The sequence below is a fragment of the Nelusetta ayraudi genome, unplaced genomic scaffold (genome assembly GCF_046127955.1).
Source record: "Nelusetta ayraudi isolate G7.1 ecotype Tasmania unplaced genomic scaffold, CSIRO-AGI_Nayr_v1 ptg000034l, whole genome shotgun sequence".
Taxonomy (NCBI): domain Eukaryota; kingdom Metazoa; phylum Chordata; class Actinopteri; order Tetraodontiformes; family Monacanthidae; genus Nelusetta; species Nelusetta ayraudi.
The window spans coordinates 4,079,894-4,097,730 of NW_027466084.1; the positions used below are offsets into that span (position 1 = coordinate 4,079,894).

At 43.5% G+C, this 17,837-nt stretch overlaps 1 protein-coding gene across 2 annotated transcripts; it reads right to left on the reverse strand.

Moving 5' to 3' along the window:
• Window positions 1-1,462: 1,462 nt before the first annotated feature.
• ldlra (low density lipoprotein receptor a) lies at window positions 1,463-16,558 on the reverse strand. 2 transcript variants are annotated; one of them, XM_076032566.1, is made up of 18 exons: window positions 16,158-16,403; window positions 13,940-14,065; window positions 13,691-13,813; window positions 12,133-12,513; window positions 9,670-9,792; window positions 9,445-9,567; window positions 9,214-9,333; window positions 8,818-8,943; window positions 8,184-8,355; window positions 7,866-8,093; window positions 6,527-6,645; window positions 6,290-6,429; window positions 5,511-5,652; window positions 3,926-4,063; window positions 3,189-3,476; window positions 2,733-2,810; window positions 2,468-2,631; window positions 1,463-2,287 (listed from the first exon to the last, which is right to left on the reverse strand). In XM_076032566.1, the coding sequence occupies exons 1-18, from the start codon at window positions 16,240-16,242 to the stop codon at window positions 2,231-2,233; spliced, it is 2,733 nt and encodes a 910-aa protein (XP_075888681.1). In that variant the 5' UTR covers window positions 16,243-16,403; the 3' UTR covers window positions 1,463-2,230. The 2 variants fall into 2 exon arrangements, with proteins under 2 accessions (XP_075888681.1, XP_075888682.1); XM_076032567.1 differs by having other exon boundaries at window positions 9,445-9,792; window positions 16,158-16,558.
• Window positions 16,559-17,837: the final 1,279 nt, after the last annotated feature.

The window sequence follows — 17,837 nt, forward strand, 5'->3', positions numbered from 1 at the left end:
GAATGAATGCATACTGTACTTGGCAATTTTGCTTAGGTTATCTTTGACTTAGTGGTGCGAAAGGTTTGTGTGACAAAAAATAATAGTGAAAAAACATTTAAAACTTGTTGATACATTGCTCAACATGTACTCGTGCTTTTAGTTGGTCATTAGCCAGCGCAATGAAATACATTTTTCGATAACTTAAATACAGTCTTCTATTTTAGAAACACTAGTCTGTCTTGATTTCTTTCATTGATCTGAGTTTTTTTTTTTTTTTTTTACTGTCATAACTGGAACTTGTGTATCCAGTTCATCTCTAATGCATTTGTGATGTGTATCACTTCATTCCAGTCTGTAACTGGACGTGTCAAAGCAAGACAGAAGTCGTCATTTCAAAATAAATAGAGGCATTTATTAACATACAGCAAATGTTTCCAGTCTACAAAGTCTAAAACGCCTACATCATCATTATCATCATCATCATCATCATCATCCATCAACAATATTTACATTTATGAACATGACATTTACACACCGGAACACAACTTTTCACCCACAAAAATACAAAAATTATTTATTTTTTTTTGTTTATATATACTGTATATATACACACACAGCCTTATGAGCACTACCTCCCTCCAGTCACATTGTATCCCAGTGACTTGCAGCTTCATGTAGTTTGGTGTTGCACTGCCACATCCTTCCACCTACTGACTGTACAATAGCTTGGACGTGAACAGAGCAGGTCATTAAAAAAATAAAAAAAATAAAGGCACACATTTTGCCAGCGACACTATAAGGCAAGCTGAGAGAAACACGTGCGCCATAGTTTTGTTTCGAATCCAAACTGGCCCGCGGCTCTGGTCCACGCACGTGCAGCTACAAGATGAGAGCCCGCCCCCCCCCTCCCACCCTCCTCGGTCACGTGCTCTCATCAAAGTTTTTCGGGCCCCCCCGAAGAATGCAACGCACTCCCCCAATCGCCCCCCCGCCTCGTGCTAGTAAAGATTTAAGGACGGCTTTCCAAGAGCCCGACCACAAATCAAGAGAATGCGAACCAGACAGCAGCTGATGGCTGCTGCGCGGAAACCACGTGGCAGCACGCGAAGAAGAAAGGAGAGAGGGGGCGGGGGAGGGGCATCGCAGCGTAACGTATAAATTAAGGCATTGAAGGCAGCGTGCAATGCATATTCCTTTTTTGAGGCTGTCTGTCTGTCTTCAGGTCCTTCTAGACCAGTGGTTCTCGACTGGTGCTGGAGTCTCAGGACCGACATCACCTTTTTCCGTCAAGTCGCAAAGGCCGAGATTTTAATTCCACAAAAATGAAAATGCTAGCCCCACTTTCTATCGTGTCCAGTCAATAAATTGTTGACATTATTGAACTGAATTGTGTGTCCTCCAAAATAAATGTCCTACATTTTCTCTTTAACATATATATATATATATATATATATATATGTATATATATTTTAGAATCCCCTTTTTCTTTTTAAATTTTAAAAAAGTGAAACTTCCCATGAAGCCGCGACTCAATCAAAACAGTTACATGACCCACTTTTGGGTTGCGACCCACTTTTGGGTTGCGAGCCACCAGTTGAGAAACGCCGTTCTAGATGATGTTTTCATTCCAGGTCTGAGGCAACACAAAGTGAGTGAGTGACGCTAACTTCAACTCTTGTTCCCATTAAGTCAACAACAATGTTCCCCGAAAGTCTGACAGTTGTTTTTTTCTCCTTGTGCATATCAATTGTTAATTATCTCTCGTGCCCACGAGGTATCATGTGGAACATAATCTAGTCACTTTTTTTTTTCTTTTTTTTTTTGCAGAACTACGAGTTCCTTATGCTTCCAGCGAAGCTAAAAGGATCATGAGGTCTTGAATGTGGATAAAATTACTTTACGACGAACAATTAAAAAAATACTTTACATCATCATTGAAATAGTTGCATTATAAAACCATAATTCACAATAAAAACACGTTCTCCTGATTTGCAGTGCAGCATAATATTGGAACCTGATTTGATGGTCTGCTGTAAATTACGTGAAACTGCTAACTAACGAACATAAAACCTTGAAAAGCTCATTGTAAAGTTCATTTTCCCTGCTTTTTGTCCTTCTCTGAGGTGGGTTCCACCGTGTCTCATCCTGGCAGTGACTGTCACATCTTTGTGCTTTTTGAGGTCAGGATTCAAAGAGGACGTCGCTGGTTGTCCATCATATAGGCCAGTTCCCCAGTACCAATGAGCTCTCAGTACTCAGTGAAGGCTGGATTGTCGGCCTCTTCATCCAAACTGACAATTTGTCTCTGATGAAGTTTAAAAAAAAAAAAAAAAAACATTTATGGGATTATTGCTGCAACAAGACGGATGTTTACATAAAAAGATGAAAAAGATTTGGCCAGTTTGAGTCTTAGACTGGTTAAAGAAACGATCGGTCATACATTCACAAGTACCAGTGCGACTAATGAAACCAAACCAAATCTCACCTTTGGGTAGGCGTAACCATCCGGGCTCTGGCTCCTCCAGATGTGCACCTGGTCCTCAGTTGTTTTCTGGTAGACGGGGTTGTCAAAGTGTATGGTGTTTGTGTTCTTTAGCCTGTAGTTCCTCCACAGCAGCAAGCCAGCAAACACCAGCAGACAGACCAGGACTGCATGGGGGAGGAGACCGAGCGAGAGTCGCACACTTTCAAACAAGATGTTCAAAGGCTGTTGCTGCAAAAAAAAATAAATAATAATAATACAGACTTACCCAGAGGCAAGACAATTAGCAGGGCTAATGGAGTGGTGCTAGTTTCAGGGGTGGCTGTAACAAAACCACGTTGCAAATCTGGAGTAAAGGGGAGAAAGAAGTTAATGATATACGAAACCGACGTGCAATTTCAACATTGTGTGCAGCCGTGCAGCTGGGGGCTGCGTGCCCACCCGACGGCCGCAGCTTTTGCACGTCACGGTACCTCTGACCTTCAACTGCAAAGGGGAAAAAAAACTATCCAGTCAGCAGCAATATTCACTAAACATTGTATGTTTGTGGACCAGAGCGGTAAGTTCTCGTCCCAAGCGTGCTAGGAAAACAGCAGAAATATTTGACAAATAATCACGGGAGAAAAATGCTTCTTCTGTCAACATCTTTATGAGAACGTGTCGAAAGGATGTGACTGCTAATCGTAGTCAGTGACCCAGATGTTCCACAGTGGTTGATTGTTACCTGGAGAGGTGAACGGAGGTTGCGTGGTGGTCTGCGGAGCTGTTGGCTCGGTGGTCCGTGTTGGCCTTGTGGTCTGGGGTCTGGCCGAGGTGGTCCTCACAGGGGACGGGCTGGTGGGGGGCACTGACTCGGCCACCGGGCTGGTTCTGACGACGGCCACTGTGGTGGTGGTCGGGGTGGTGGTGGTCACCAGGGGTTGAGTGCTAGCCGTGCTAGCTAGCGGCTGGTGAGTGGTGGGAGTAGTAGCGGGAACCGAAGGCTGGAAAGAAGCTGCAGGAGTTGCCACGGCTGTTTAAAGATTGAAAGATTAAAGTCAAAACCTTCCAAATTGTTTGTGCATTTGCAAAATAGTTAAAAGTTCAATTTCTTTATTTTAATTTTAAAGTTTATGCCAATTCAGAGTTCCGATAACATAAACTTGAGAAATCTGTTCCCTTTTTAACTATTCTTGAACTCTTTCTACAGGTCATAAACACACAACGAAGTTCAATAACCACTAGAGACTGAAAGTCGAGGTTGTCCTGAAAAAAGTGGGCTGAAACACTCACTCACTGCACAGTTCTTGACAATTCGACAGCCCTAAAAGATAAAGTATGTCCAGGCGGTCTATGTATTAGTCTTAATTAACCCCACTCGGGTCATAAGAGGGTAAAATAAGTTGGGAGGGGAAAAAGGTAGGTAGGCAACATGCTGCATTGTGGTATTATATAATAAATACTATTAAACAATCTACACACCGGGTACACACGTCCTCATGTCCGCGGAAAGCATCATGTTGTCTGGACAGACGCAGGTGAATTTGGGAGGATGTTGCCCGACTTGAGGGGCTGCCAGGCACATGAACTGACAGCTGGATATCTGGCACCAGTCTCTCCCTGTTGGGATGGGAAAAATAAATAAAGAAGAATAAAAACAAGTTAAACTATGACTTCATCGGCCCATGAATGTGATTTAAAGCCGCGTCATTTCTCAACTGGTGGGTCGCGACCCAAAATATATATAATAATATATGTTAATATTATATTTTATATTTGCTCATATGATGATTATAACTGGATGACGATCCAGTGGGATCAAAGGGACAAACCTGTTTAAATAAAGGTTATAATAATAATAATAATAATAAGGACGGCATTCTGTATTGTTGCACTATTTTTCTGTTTTTGTGAAATAAATTTGAGTGCCGTGGAATAAATTCTAGCCGCGACTTCATGATCCAGCCACTGGTTTAAAGCCCGTATGAGCTTTGAACACAGAACATGTTCATGCTTTGTGCATTCAAACTGGTGGGCAACATGTAGTTAAGACAGCTGGGGATGACGACCCCCAAGTGTTTTAAGAGCCTCAAAAAAGCATGGCTCTCAATTTCAGAGTACGTCCTTGTCAAACTTTTCTGATACTATATATTTGGACATATTTGGATATATTTGACTACGTCATGGAACTGGAGTGACTGAGATCAATGCTAGTTTCTTTGCCAGATCTTTGCCAGTTGTTGTCATGTGTAAAAAAGGCAATGTACTGAAATGTTAATCTTTAATACATTTGATGTAATTGCGATCGGAGTGTCTAAAGTAGTAAAACTCTTTACGCAATCACGTTCATTATAAATAAATCTATAGATTGAAAAAAAATAGGCATGTTAAGCGCACACACAGGCTAACCCAAATGCTATAACAAAAATTGCCTTAAACAGCATATGCAGTTTAATTGGGCAGACTGTAGGACATAGGTGTCATGGATATTATTTTGATTTCATTGGTTTATTATTTTATATTTAAATGTATGATTAGCCTGTGGGAAAATGTTACTGTTGAAATTTGAATCAGTGCCAGTTCAAGAAGGCATTTGAGTTTTACTTACATTTTACTTATTTTGATGAGCTTTTTTTTATTTTGAAATTCAATTTTGCACGCGTGCAATATCAAGTTATTCATTGTATAGTATGAAGCTTTTGCTTGTTCCATATTCAGTGTTCAAGTGAAACTTGTTTGGGGTCCATGTACAAGGGTTTACTGTTTATATCTGGAGGAAGATTTCTTTTTCTCAATAAATATCAATGTTTGGCCGGCAACTTTGCCCAAGTTTGGGATTTTGGCCCCACTGTGTATTTGAGTGATGCACCCCTGCTGCAGGAGGTGGAGCGTGTCATCCAGCAACAGGATGGTCGGCAGTTCAAACCCTGCCCCTTTCCCGTCTCCGTTGTCGTTGTTGAGGAGGACGCTCTACTGTAAAAATGCCTCGTGCGGACGCGAGTGAACGCTCAGTCGTGGTTTGCGATCGGTTCCACTGTGGCCGTTACGCCGCCGTTGCAACGCTCACCAGCTGGTTGCTTGAGGTTATGAAAGAGAATGATGTCCTCTGGCGATTGCAGGTGCTCCGCCACTGGGGTGATGTCGCCACCCGTCAGCCTGTTTGCGCTGAGGATGGCGTTGTTGCTGACGTCCGTCCAGAACACCCTCTCCTGCGTGCACAGAAATGACCACGTCTGAGCGTCGCAATGACTGGTGCTACAGCAGAAGACCTCTTTTTACACGCTTAAAGGTCCAGTGTGTAAAATCTGGCTTGATTTATGATTTTTACACTTGTAAAAGCTCAACATACTGCCCATAGATCGCAGTACAATAAAAGAAATGTGGGTTTTCCTACCCTTACAACGGTTCTCATATATAAACGTAACACAAAAAGGAAGGAAATTTGTGTTTGGTAGATTATTTCTTTGTTGTAACAGTGCTTCTTGAAAATAAATCTTATATTTCTCACCACCATTTATTTTTCAGGAAGCTTGGTATTGAATGAAGCTCGCCTAACAGTGGCCAAAATACAAAATACGCTGTCAGGCAGGCTATAGACAGACAAAAAAAAAAAAAAAAAAATTACTTAAAGATTTTCTCACTGGACATTTAAGAAGACAACAACAACATACATGTATGTATGTATGTATGTATACAAATATATATGTATATAGCCCTTTGAGACGTTTTTGGATGTGATTTAGCGCTGTATAAATAAAAGGAAAAAAAAGTTATATATATATATGTGTAGCTAGAGAGAGAGAGAGACTCCCACCCATCCCTGTATTTCGCACACAGTTTACCTACCTCAAACACAGTGAGTCCCAGCGGGTGAGCGAGCCTGTGTTCGTCAATGATGACTGTGTGTCGTCCACCGCCTTGCACGTCCACACTGGAGAGAGTGTGCAGCTTGGAGTCGACCCAGTAAAGCCGCTGGTTCAGCAGGTCTGGGCGGTGGAAATGGAGAAATAGAGAGAGGGTCAACAGGGTGACACCGGTGAGACACACATCGTCCCCATGAATGGATTGCAACATGGAGTTTACCCAGCGTGATCCCATTGGGCCAGACGATGTTGTCAGTGACCAGGCTGCTGCGGTCTCCTCCGTTCAGACCTGCTCTCTCGATCTTCGCAGGGTTCCCCCAGTCAGTCCAGTAAATAAAGCTGGGCAGGAAAAAAATACATATATGTTCAACAAGTTGGAATTTAAAGTGATGATGACAACCTTTTAGAATATGTGTGGATGGATGCAGAGCTTATTGGAGCAACTTGACCCCGAGTTTTCCCCTTCACGTGGCTTTAAATAATAAGAATGTCGATAACAAACAAACCAACCATGAGCTGTGATGAGTTTTAGTTTTTAGTCTAGTTTATAAGGTTTATTTTGAACATATAAGAAAATACATCAATTATATATGAAATTCCAAAGAGCAAAAACAGACAAAAACAAAAACCTTTGGAGAGGTGTGGAAAGAAGTATTAGGTTATTATTTTTATTCCATGCACAAAGTGTGTAATTCCACTTTATCGACAAATCTACACAAAAATATGTTAAAATGCTATGCAAATATTGTAATTTCTATGTAAAAAAAAAATTAATTGATTAATTGCCGCAAAGTTCTGCGCAACAACTGAAGTATGACAGATTGACTGAACAGTGACAAATCTGCAGTGTTTAAACATTATTATGCATTTAAGGTTGATCTGATTATCACTTTGATTATCACACTGATTATCGTGATTATCACTATTATTTTCACATTATCACCACTACGATCGCTATAAAAATGATTTCATTTACTCTTAAAATTGACACCCATGCAGACTTGCATGCATTTGTTCATAGTTCCACAATTCCCAAACACTACTACTTTCATTTTTATCAAGTATAGGGATAATTTATTTCTATCAGTTTTTCAGTTCAGTATCGATCTCTTCAATCAAGGTTTGGAAATCACTACCAGTACAAAAAAAAACCCAATACTGCTACCATCAGCTAAAAAAACAACTTTATATTTTTGTGTATTAACAGAACGGTATACTTTGTGTGGATGGACTAAATGTTTAACAAAAAACAAAACAAAACATTTTTATCTGAGCCAATTTTTCTTGGTCTTCAGAATATACCTATTCTACTGTAACGTTTGGACTTTCTTTCTGTGTTGACCCTCTAATATTTCATTAGATATAGTTTTGATTGAAGTCCGGTAAGTCGAGGTTTGTAGACCAGATGAAAGTTAAGAGTTCCTACTTCCATTTCAAAAGCACACAGGAAGTGAAGGCATCTTTAGCGTGGACAGTATTTTCTATCCAATGATTTTCAGAACTGAATCGAATTTGACTGTCGACTACTGATACAACATTGACTGAGCTGTTGGACGTACTTGTGCTGGGGGTCAACCACGATGGCTCTCGGTTTCAACAGGCCTCGGCGAAAGAGAGTTTTGCGGCGGGTTCCGTTGGCGGTCGCCACTGAGATGGTGCTGCGGATGCTGTCCGTCCAGTACAGGTTGCCATGGACCCAGTCGTAGGCAATGCCTTCGGGAGCGTCGATCTCGAAATCCATAACTGTGCTGTGGTGACTTGAATCTTCAGCCATGTCCAAGGGAGCTCTTTTGAGAGTAAACATTGAGCATCAGGCAGCGAAAAACAGAATCATTGACAATATATATATATATATATATATGTTTCTTCTAACTTACTTGTAGATCTTCCTTTGGGAGATATCAGACCAGTAGATCTCTTGAGTGGCCATGTTCATGTCGAGAGCCACCACGTTCTTCAGGCGGGGGATGACCCTGGTGTACTCACTCCTGTCCAGGGTCATCTTTCTGACTTCGTGGCGGTTGGTGAAGAAAAGATATGCTACCGTACCTGCAGAAAATGTGAGTGACCGTTATCATTGGTGGTACCAATTTGCTATACACAACTCTTATTATGTCCAATTTTTAAGACATCTTGTGAATAACATGGAAACAGCAGGTGTATTCCATATAGTAAATTATGCCGGTCTGATCTACCGATGCTCTCACCTCGACAAATTGAAAAAGACAGAGTTAAAGGCGCAGCTTTAATAATTTGTTGGGTTGAAATCATATCAACTGCATTTTTACTGGAATGGAAGAAAACATTTTTGGAAAATGTGCGTATGTTTCTCTTAAAAGAGCAGAATCAAGTCCAGTTTATGTGAATTTGGCACAAAGAAATCTTTCGGGGGCATTGAATGACAGATGACCCGAATAGCACAATGTGTGCCTATCATGTCCGAACATCAAACCAATGGCCAAGTTATGCAACTAGAACTGGCAAGAGCACACAGACGGAGTTGATATTCACCAATGGCCTTGCAGGCTTTGGTCGCCGGGTCAACTTGGTAACCCTCCTCGCACTCGCATTTGTAACTGCCGACCTGGTTGATGCAGATCTGGCTGCATGTGTCTGGGTTGGCGCACTCGTCGATATCTGTTACATGGGGGAGGAACAAAAGTCAAATGAAACGGCTATCGACGATCATGATCAGAGAGACTATGCAAATTGACTGTGTCAACAAGAATGACCGTTGCTCTCTCTCTCTCTGTCTCTCTCTCTCTCTCTAACTCTGTGTGAGCAAGGCAAGTGCACCAGAACAAACACACCAGCGTTTGAATCGTTTTGTCGAACTGACCGAAAATTGAGTGTAAAAAGGGACGAGTCAGAGTTTTTGCCGGATTTCGAGATGAGGGACACTTTTACCTTCGCAACGTTTCTTGTCCATCAGGTGAAAGCCAGTAGGACACAGACACTCGTACCCGATCTTGAGGTCATTGCAAATATGGGAGCAGCCTCCATTGTTATACAGGCACTCGTTGGAGCCTGTGGGTGGACGGAGAGATTCATCCCATTTCTGGACAGCCAACAGTTGGCAAACACACTCGATGAGTCGGCTTTGGTACATTTACAAATGACAAACCATTCGCAACTCACCGCACTCCCTGAGGGGCTCATCAGACCAGTCCCTGCAATCCCGCCGCTGGTCGCACACCCTCTCCATGCTGATACACTCCCCACTGCGGCACTTAAATCTGGTCGGACCCTCACAGTGGGTTGCTGTGACGGACAAATGGACGTGAGATATTTTTCTACATACAGACCGGAGCTGAAGACGGGCTGCTGGCAACCGGGACAGAAGGAGTGAACGGGGGGTCGCACCGTTGACGCAACCGACTTCGTCGCTCATGTCCTCGCAGTCGTACTGGTGGTTGCACTGGCGGCTGCCGTGGACGCACGTGCCATCGCCGCATTCAAACTCGTCCGGACGGCACGTAGGACGCGCTGGAGGAGCAGAGCAGAAGAAGAGAAGCTTGACTTTAGACGAGGGGCACGGTGTCTGCAACATTACATTGTTTGATTGGCTTTATTGATCCCACGACGGGGGAAACTGCTGCGTTGGTGAGAGAGGTGGGAAGGGACGACGTACAAATACTTTTTGACTGTGCTTAAGTAGATTTTTTAGGTCTGTGCTTTACTTGAGTATTTTTTTTATTTTTTTTGCTATGGACGTTTTACTTTTATTCCCTACATTTGCACACAAATATATGTACTTTATAATTCTTAGATTGGAAAAACATGCTTGTTACTTTTGTGTTGTGTTGTGTGCTGTTGTGTCGATCAATATAAAAGTGTTTTTTAGCGATTATTTTAGACGACCTCGGCTTCGGGGTCACTGTTCAGTACATTTTCAGTGCTGACACACATTAACATGACTGGTTATTGTTATTAAAAGTGAAACATCCAATAATGGTTGACTGGTCAAAACTATTTGTGATCATGGTTTGGTTGTGCTGCAGCTGAAAAAGAAAAAAAATATATAGTATTCAGAGCAAAACTGTTAAAAATGATCCAGATGCTCATGTAAGATCTATGGCCCGGTTTGCACTTGGTCATTTCATGCGTTTTTCGTATTCCGATCGGCAAAAACACACACAAAGTAACCAAGTGCAAACAGTCACAGTCCAAATCCGTTTTGTCATCCGACTACCAAAACCACCTCGCGAGGTGGTTTTGGTAGTCGGATCGCATAAAATCGCAATCGTCACGGACGTGCGAACAGAATGCGATCTCAGTCCACATTACCGACCGCCTACTCCACTCACCTCTCCCGTGTACGTACTTGGTCGGCGCCCCACCTCCCGGCGTCGTCATTATAAAGTTACAAACAAGAAGCCAAAACAAATCATCTTTGTTGGACTCTTTTATTCGGACGCTAATAAATTTCATTCCGCATTAGCGTATTTTGTCAGTGGAGCAGCGGTCGCACATCCCCACATCTGTGATTAAATGTGCGACGTTGCATCTGAAAATTTGCCAGCCACTGTTGATCCGAAAAAGAAGTCATCATCACTCTGTCCCACCAGTCGTTACTCCTCGTTGGGATCCGTACACACGAGCTGCAGTAGAATTAAATGATGATGCGATCACAAATGGCACGCTCGAGACGCATGTTAATGCTACGTGCAAACAAATGCTTCAAGATCCGTTCTCGTGATCCAATCCCCCTGTCGCAACCCGATCTGAGTGAACTGCTCGAAGTGCGTCGCGCAGGCGCAGTTGATGCGGAAGTGGAATGCGCATGCGCGGATTTACGACAATTTTACGACCGTTTCAAATACTGTTTTCCGACTCTCCCCGATATGTGAGCGTACTTAAACCTGAAGTACAAGTTAATCGAAGAAAAACAAATTTGTTTCATTTTATTTTATTTTTATTATAATCATCATCATTATTTTGCCAAACCGAAGCATTTTTCAAAGCTAAGACCGAGGACATTTATTTTAATTGATTATAATCATTATCAACATTTTCAAAACCGAAGCATTTTTCAGCCACCGTAGATGTCTGGCAGAATTGGACCATGCAGGAGCAGTGGAAAGTGCGGCGGGTCTGCGGGGAGTTTCTTGTTGAAGGGGAAATTGCGTGCACGACGCCTATAAATCAACTGTCAGAAATCGGGGAATTTTGGGGAATATTGACAGAGTGTTCGTTCATAATAGAAACTTGTCTTCTACTTCCGGTGCAGACACGAGACTCACATCAGGAACGTGTCGGAAAACGTCTGATAAATCCGCACATGCGCATTCCACTTCCGCATCAACTGCGCCTGCGCGACCCACTTCGAGCAGGTACTCAGATCGGGTTGCGACACCCCCAAAACAGTTACAAGTGACCAAGTGCAAACAGGGCCTGAGACCTCTGACCCCTGACCTCTGGTCAGTTCACTCCAGATTATTTTGCCACAATGAATGTATTTTCTCATTAATTAAATCTTTTTTTGCTTTTTACTTAAGTGCATTTCTTAACATGTACTTACTCTTACCTGAGTAAAGGAGTTGAATCAGTACTTTTACCAGAGTATCTGTACTTTTCCAGAATGTGAATACTTCTCACACCTGTTTGTTGCAGCAAGCAACCAATACATACATAAATTAACCGAAACAACCTTTGAAATATACTATACATACCAAAAAGTAAATCGAGATCATTCTGTATACACTTTGGAATACTTAAATAAAGTATATATTACACTCTTTAAAAAAAATGCACCTGAGATTAAGGTAATACGATGGATTGAAAAAAAAAAAAAAAAATACGATACGTATATTGCACGCTTCTTACCACAATTATCTTCATCCGATTGGTCGACACAGTCGAACCCTCCGTCGCACTTCCAGTTGCCGTGGATGCACTCTCCGCTGCGGCAGCGGAACTCCATGGAGGTGCACTGGTGCGCCCGGACGCTGTCGGGCCTCGGCGGCCCGCAGTTGCTGGGCCACTCGTCCGAGCCGTCGGAGCAGTCGGCGTCGCCGTCGCAGGCCCACACGCGCGGCAAGCACATGGTGTTGTTGCACTGGAAGGACGTGGCGCTGCAGGAGGCGGCCGGACACGACGCCTCGTCGCTGCCGTCGTCGCAGTCCGCCTCGTCGTCGCACACGAAGGAGGCGGACACGCACTGGCCGCTGCCGCAGCGGAACTCGGTGCGCAGACACTGCCTGGACGCTGGGAGGGTGGAGGACACGGGCGGTGAGGGAAACTTTGGAGTCGGGAAGAGGTGCTGCACGATTAATCGTCGGGGGGGGGGAATCGCGATCTCGATTCATACATTTCTAAATGGAGACAATTTTTCATTTGGGGTATCTGATGCAAGAAAACAAGCGCTCCTAATGACTCCAGCAACTTTTTCATTTGGGACATCAACTCATGGATGTTATCATAAGAGCTGGATACCGGACTGGCATCATGATGGCGCAGCGATTCTTTTCCAGTGGCCACTTGAGGTAGTGCAGATAAAAACCTCATTATGGCCCAAAAAGCCTTTTTCCCGACAGGCCACAATACAAAAAGAAAGAAAGAAAGAAGAAATGCCTGTAAAACCGCTGAGAAGTGGCTCATAATAAATCTTTCCATTGTAGATTTTTCAGTCATGGCCTGTTTGTCTTTCAATAACATATATAAAGGCTAGAAAATGACCAGAAATGAGTTTATTTCTGCGTGACGTCACAACATCGTAGGTGCTGCTGTGTCTCGGCTCGTTCTGATTGGCTGATGTGTCCTGATGTATCATAGGAGTTTCAATGGCATTGTGCGGAGTGACATATGCTCTGTGGGCCACATGGTGTGGAAGCCAAAAACTTTTTTCATTGAAATAAATGTGCCCCAAAATGGGATCCGGGGCGACTTGCATCAACTGCACGAAAACAAGCGCTCCTACTTTCTCCCTCAGCAAATGACAACTTGTCACTTCATCAAATAACTTGATGAAGTTACAAAGACACTGAAGACTTTTATTTTACTTTTGTGTACGTTTTGAAAGCATGTCTACCAAATGTGGTCATCTTGGTTAAAGAGAATGCTGTTTGTTTTTAGGGTTGTTTTTTTTTGTTCTTATTGTCAGATGTTGCAGTTACGTCGAATGTTTCTTTTGACGACCAGAGTTGATGTGCCAATCTTACATGTAGCTCTGTTACATGTTTTTGTCCCGTACAGACAATAAGTGTACCAAATATTGGCTTTGGCGGGGAGGTGGGAATTGCGAAAGAATCGTGATCTCACAATTGTGATTCTCATGTTTTCTCCGGAATCGTGCGGCCCTACCGGGAAGTGCAAAAGAAAAAAAAAAGAAGAAAAAAAAGCAAGTAATCTGAAAATAACTCAGACAACAAGGGGCTCAGCTTACCACAGCTCCTCTCGTCAGCTCCATTCTCACAGTCGGCCCTGCCGTCGCAGCGCCACGAGGCTGGCACACATCGGTTGAGGCGGTCGCCGCAGCTGAACTCGGCCGGACCACAAGTCTTTGCCACTGTGGGTAAAAAAAAAAGAAAAACACACACACACACACACACACACACACAAAAAAAAACCCCAAATGGTTGGATCGGGTGGTTGTTGTTACATTAACATGGCGCTGAAAGCTCACTGGACTCACTGCAGGTGGCGGGCAGCTCATCGGTACCATCTCTACAGTCGTCCGTGCCGTCACACACCCATCGGGCTGTGACACACCTCCCGTTGCCACACTGGTACTGCCGGGGTCCACATGTCGCCGACGCATCTGTAGCCAGAAGAGAAGGAAGATGCGGTTGAGTTCAAAGGCCCGTTGTTTTGGTTCTGTCAAAGACAAAAGTTGGGACTGGAGTTGTGTGCAAACTGGTTTTGCCTCCAACTTTTTTGTTTCAAAGATCTCACACAGCCGGGGTGTACAGCCGGGGTGTACAGCATTTCACGGTCATTTTAGTGGGTGGTAACCTGATATAACAGGGCCTCTATGAAGCCACGTATCAGGACATTATCACGCAGTGGCTGATACACCTTGCCCATAATCACTGTAGATTTTTTACTTCCAAGGTTTACAGTCCCTGTTGACATGAACTAATTTCCTGAAGACCTCCTGACCCTAAGACCTCTGTTTATGAGACCCACTAAAACTGTGAAGCTGCAATTTGCACCATTTACAGAAAACAGAAAAAGAAGGACAGCGACAGGTCTTCCTGCCGGCCCCACGAGCTCCAAAGCCCTAAAACCCTGGGTGTCCATCTGCTTTTAGGGTTTTTTTTTCTTTCTTTTGAAGGGGGGGCGGGGGGGGGGGGTGGAATGTACTATTTAACACAAGCCACACGCATTAGCAGCTAATCTTAACGTCACAACTTGGCAAAAACAGTAGCAGCATCTGTTGAGCTTAAGTTATCTCTTACACTAGCCACAAAAAAAAAACACTGCGATAATTCCATCGCTTTTGCTATTTTGATGCCAACAAACAATGCAACTTTAGCAAAAGCATACATCTAAGTCACATCCTGCGAGAGGCCATGGTTAATTTTCTGAACTATCTATTATTTCAAGAAGCCCATTGCACAAAACACACAGAATTTATTTGCTATGTACTAAAGTTCAACCCTTCGCAGACAAACTGGCCCAAAGCCTTATTGATTGATTGATTGATTACGTCCACCGCACCGGACTCATTTTAAAGCCATTGAATTTCTTTGAAGGCGTAATTAAAATTGTTAAAAGAAAGACACAGACAATCATATTGCCGCACATGGGGAGGAAGGCGAGCACTGTACAATATGCGGGGGGCAGACTGTTACAATACATCCGTGACAAGTTCAGGGGCCAGGACAGGTGACGACCAGTTCCAACATGTTTTGGCAAACAGCACCGACATACTGGGAACAGGTCTGACAGCAACTTCCCAGTGCAGTGAATGTCGCCAAAACGGAAGGAATTCCAGAGTGGCCATGTGTTTGGACTGGACGGTGGAAGCGACAGGAGGCTTCCCATCTCGTCTGGCGAGTGTTGCATCATCGCGAAAGAACAACGCACTTCAAGTGCACCTTAAATCTCAATTAACGCAAATGTTTCCTCAGCTGGATGTAAATCTTAGTGGCACAACGTCACATGGTCGCCAGCGGTTTACTTGGATTGTTTATTTTTGTTTTGTTTTTGTTTTTTTCATTTCTTCTGGAACCACCATTGACATCCTTGTATCGGATGGCATTCACACGGCTCTCTTCAATCCCATTGGCTGCTCGATTCAACGGAGCGCGGGTGAATGAACGGGGGAGAAGAAGAAGAAGAAGAAGAAGAAGAAGAAGAAGAAGAAGAAGAAGAAAGCAGCTCCATTCAAAAAAAAAAAAAAAAAAAAAAAAAAAAAAAAAGCAACAACGTAAACGTACAATTGCAAGGCGCGCTCACACCAGAGACCTGAAGGGACGGGTGCGCTGTTGAAAGTCATTGCTGAGGAAATGTGAAGGTTGGGCCGAGCTCCGGTATTCTTTCCGTACAGTAAAGGGGGAAAAGATGGGAAAGAGATTTGACCTACATTCGGATGGTAATTATTGCCCACCCCCCTCCCTCCGCCTACATCACCTTGTACCCCGTCCTGTCAGTTTGACCGGCAATACGCCCAAAATACACATTTGCATTAGTCATAAATTAAAACCCATGACGCGTCATCAAACCGAACCACTGTTTATTTTATTTATTTCATGAGCCTTGATTACTTAAGGCGCCGATTTTGATTTTTTTTTTTCTTAAAAAAATTTCAATCCATATTTTTTTCTTAAAAAAAAAAAAAAAAAAAAGGACAATTAAACTACAACTGATGAGGCGGAAATTTGAAAAACCAAAAAAACAAAACTTACTTGTGCGCACAAGGCAACAAGCGAGACACAACAATGAGGCGTAGAGCGGCAGTCTCATGGTTGCGCGGCTCGCTGGGAGGTTCATCCACAGTTGGGCTCTGGTTCGGGGGGCTCCTGGTGCTGGCAGGGGGGTCGGCCTGTTGCTGCTGCTGCTGCTGCTGTTGGACACTGCTGGCTGAGCTGAGCTGGAAATGAGCCTGAGCACAGGAGGAATGAGAGATAGAGGGGGAGAGAGATGCTTTGCACACCACACTGTTTGACAACAGAGTCCACAGCCCCGCTTCACCACCGCGGCCCGTCCGCGGGGAGGTGGGTGGTGCTGCGTGGGGCCCCGGAGGTGGGAGAAGGCGGGACCTGGGATGGTGTGATTTGTGAGGCGCAGAGCCTCCACAATATGGAGGCGGAGCTCTTATGGAGATGGATTTTTTTTTTCTTCTTCTTCTTTTTTTTTTTTTTTTTTTTTTTTTTTCTCCCTTCTTTACTCTGCGAACCCCCTCTTCATGGAGCCGTGACTTAACGGTCGGACCGGACCGGCGGCGGGTTGGGGGTTAATCTCGGGTCGGGGTGGGAATGCACGCTTCCCGGAACCGGAGCCAGCGAGTGCTCCTCACTGGGGAAACCGACAAAACCATATGAATATATTCAGAAAAGCCCACATTTAACAGTATGTATCAGCTTACTGCAGAAAAAGGAGGGGGGGAGGGTTCAACAAGAGTGTAGTAGCTCTTCTTAAACTGGCCTTTAAATGTATTTGTGACTTCCTTTTTGTTTCCTTTCTTTTTTTGTAATTTTTATTCTGTTGTTTTCATTTTCAGTTTAATTTTTATTTTTTTATTTTTTTGCTCCACGACCTTATTTTCATTGTACTGATGCTCCAATCACTTAATGCTCTCATTGTAAGGAGTTCGACAACTTTCACAACTGATAAGCTGGAATGTTTGTAAATGTTGCTTTCTCTGTGAATTGAGGTTACTCACCTCTCATAAAGATAAGAGGAAAAAAGTAGATGATTTCCTGTTCAAAGTCATCCGAAGAGATAAAGTTATAGGACAAAACCTATATAGAGCTAAACAGCGGAAACAGAGCATAGTTCAGAATTACAATGTAAATGAATAGCGTAAAAATAAAAGTGAAACTTTTTTTTTTTTTTTTTTTGCTTTCTATTTCAGTTATTGTGGCACGATAACAAGACAAAACGTCGATGACCTTATGAGAGACGACCTCGTGACTGAAATAAGACCTTGGATCGACACAAGCCATGTCTGAAAGATGTTATTGCTGCGGTCACAGCTGAAGCCAGAGCAGCCGTGGCACGCCAGAACTGCCTTAGCACTAACTGAATACATGGATACTGCTGCTGTCACAGTTGATCTCATTGAGTGTTGCGCATTAAGACAAGACAGAAGCTCTCCTGATCCCAACACCCATAGATGCAAATGTCAAACCAGGATCCCTTTAAAGACGCAGACGTAGCAGCATGACCCTGGCAGAGTTACAGCGACCACGCGTCAAACTCCTGCGACCAAAACAAAGCTGCAGCCAGGTTGTGGAATCAAGGAATTTGGCTCCCTTGAGCTGCTAAACAAATGGAATTCCAAGAGGACGGCCAAGACTGTGGCGCTGCAGCCAAGGAGAGGACACAGCCACTCCAAGATGGAAAGAGGTTCACTTTGCGATCAG

Coding starts and splice junctions, on each gene's coding strand:
- ldlra (XM_076032567.1), bottom strand. CDS start 16,242: ATGAACCTCCCAGCGAGCCGCGCAACCATGAGACTGCCGCTCTACGCC. Junction 8,094..8,183: donor TCCCAAAGGAAGATCTACAA/GTAAGTTAGAAG, acceptor TACTCTCAAAAG/AGCTCCCTTGGACATGGCTG. Junction 2,288..2,467: donor ATGGTTACGCCTACCCAAAG/GTGAGATTTGGT, acceptor AAACTTCATCAG/AGACAAATTGTCAGTTTGGA.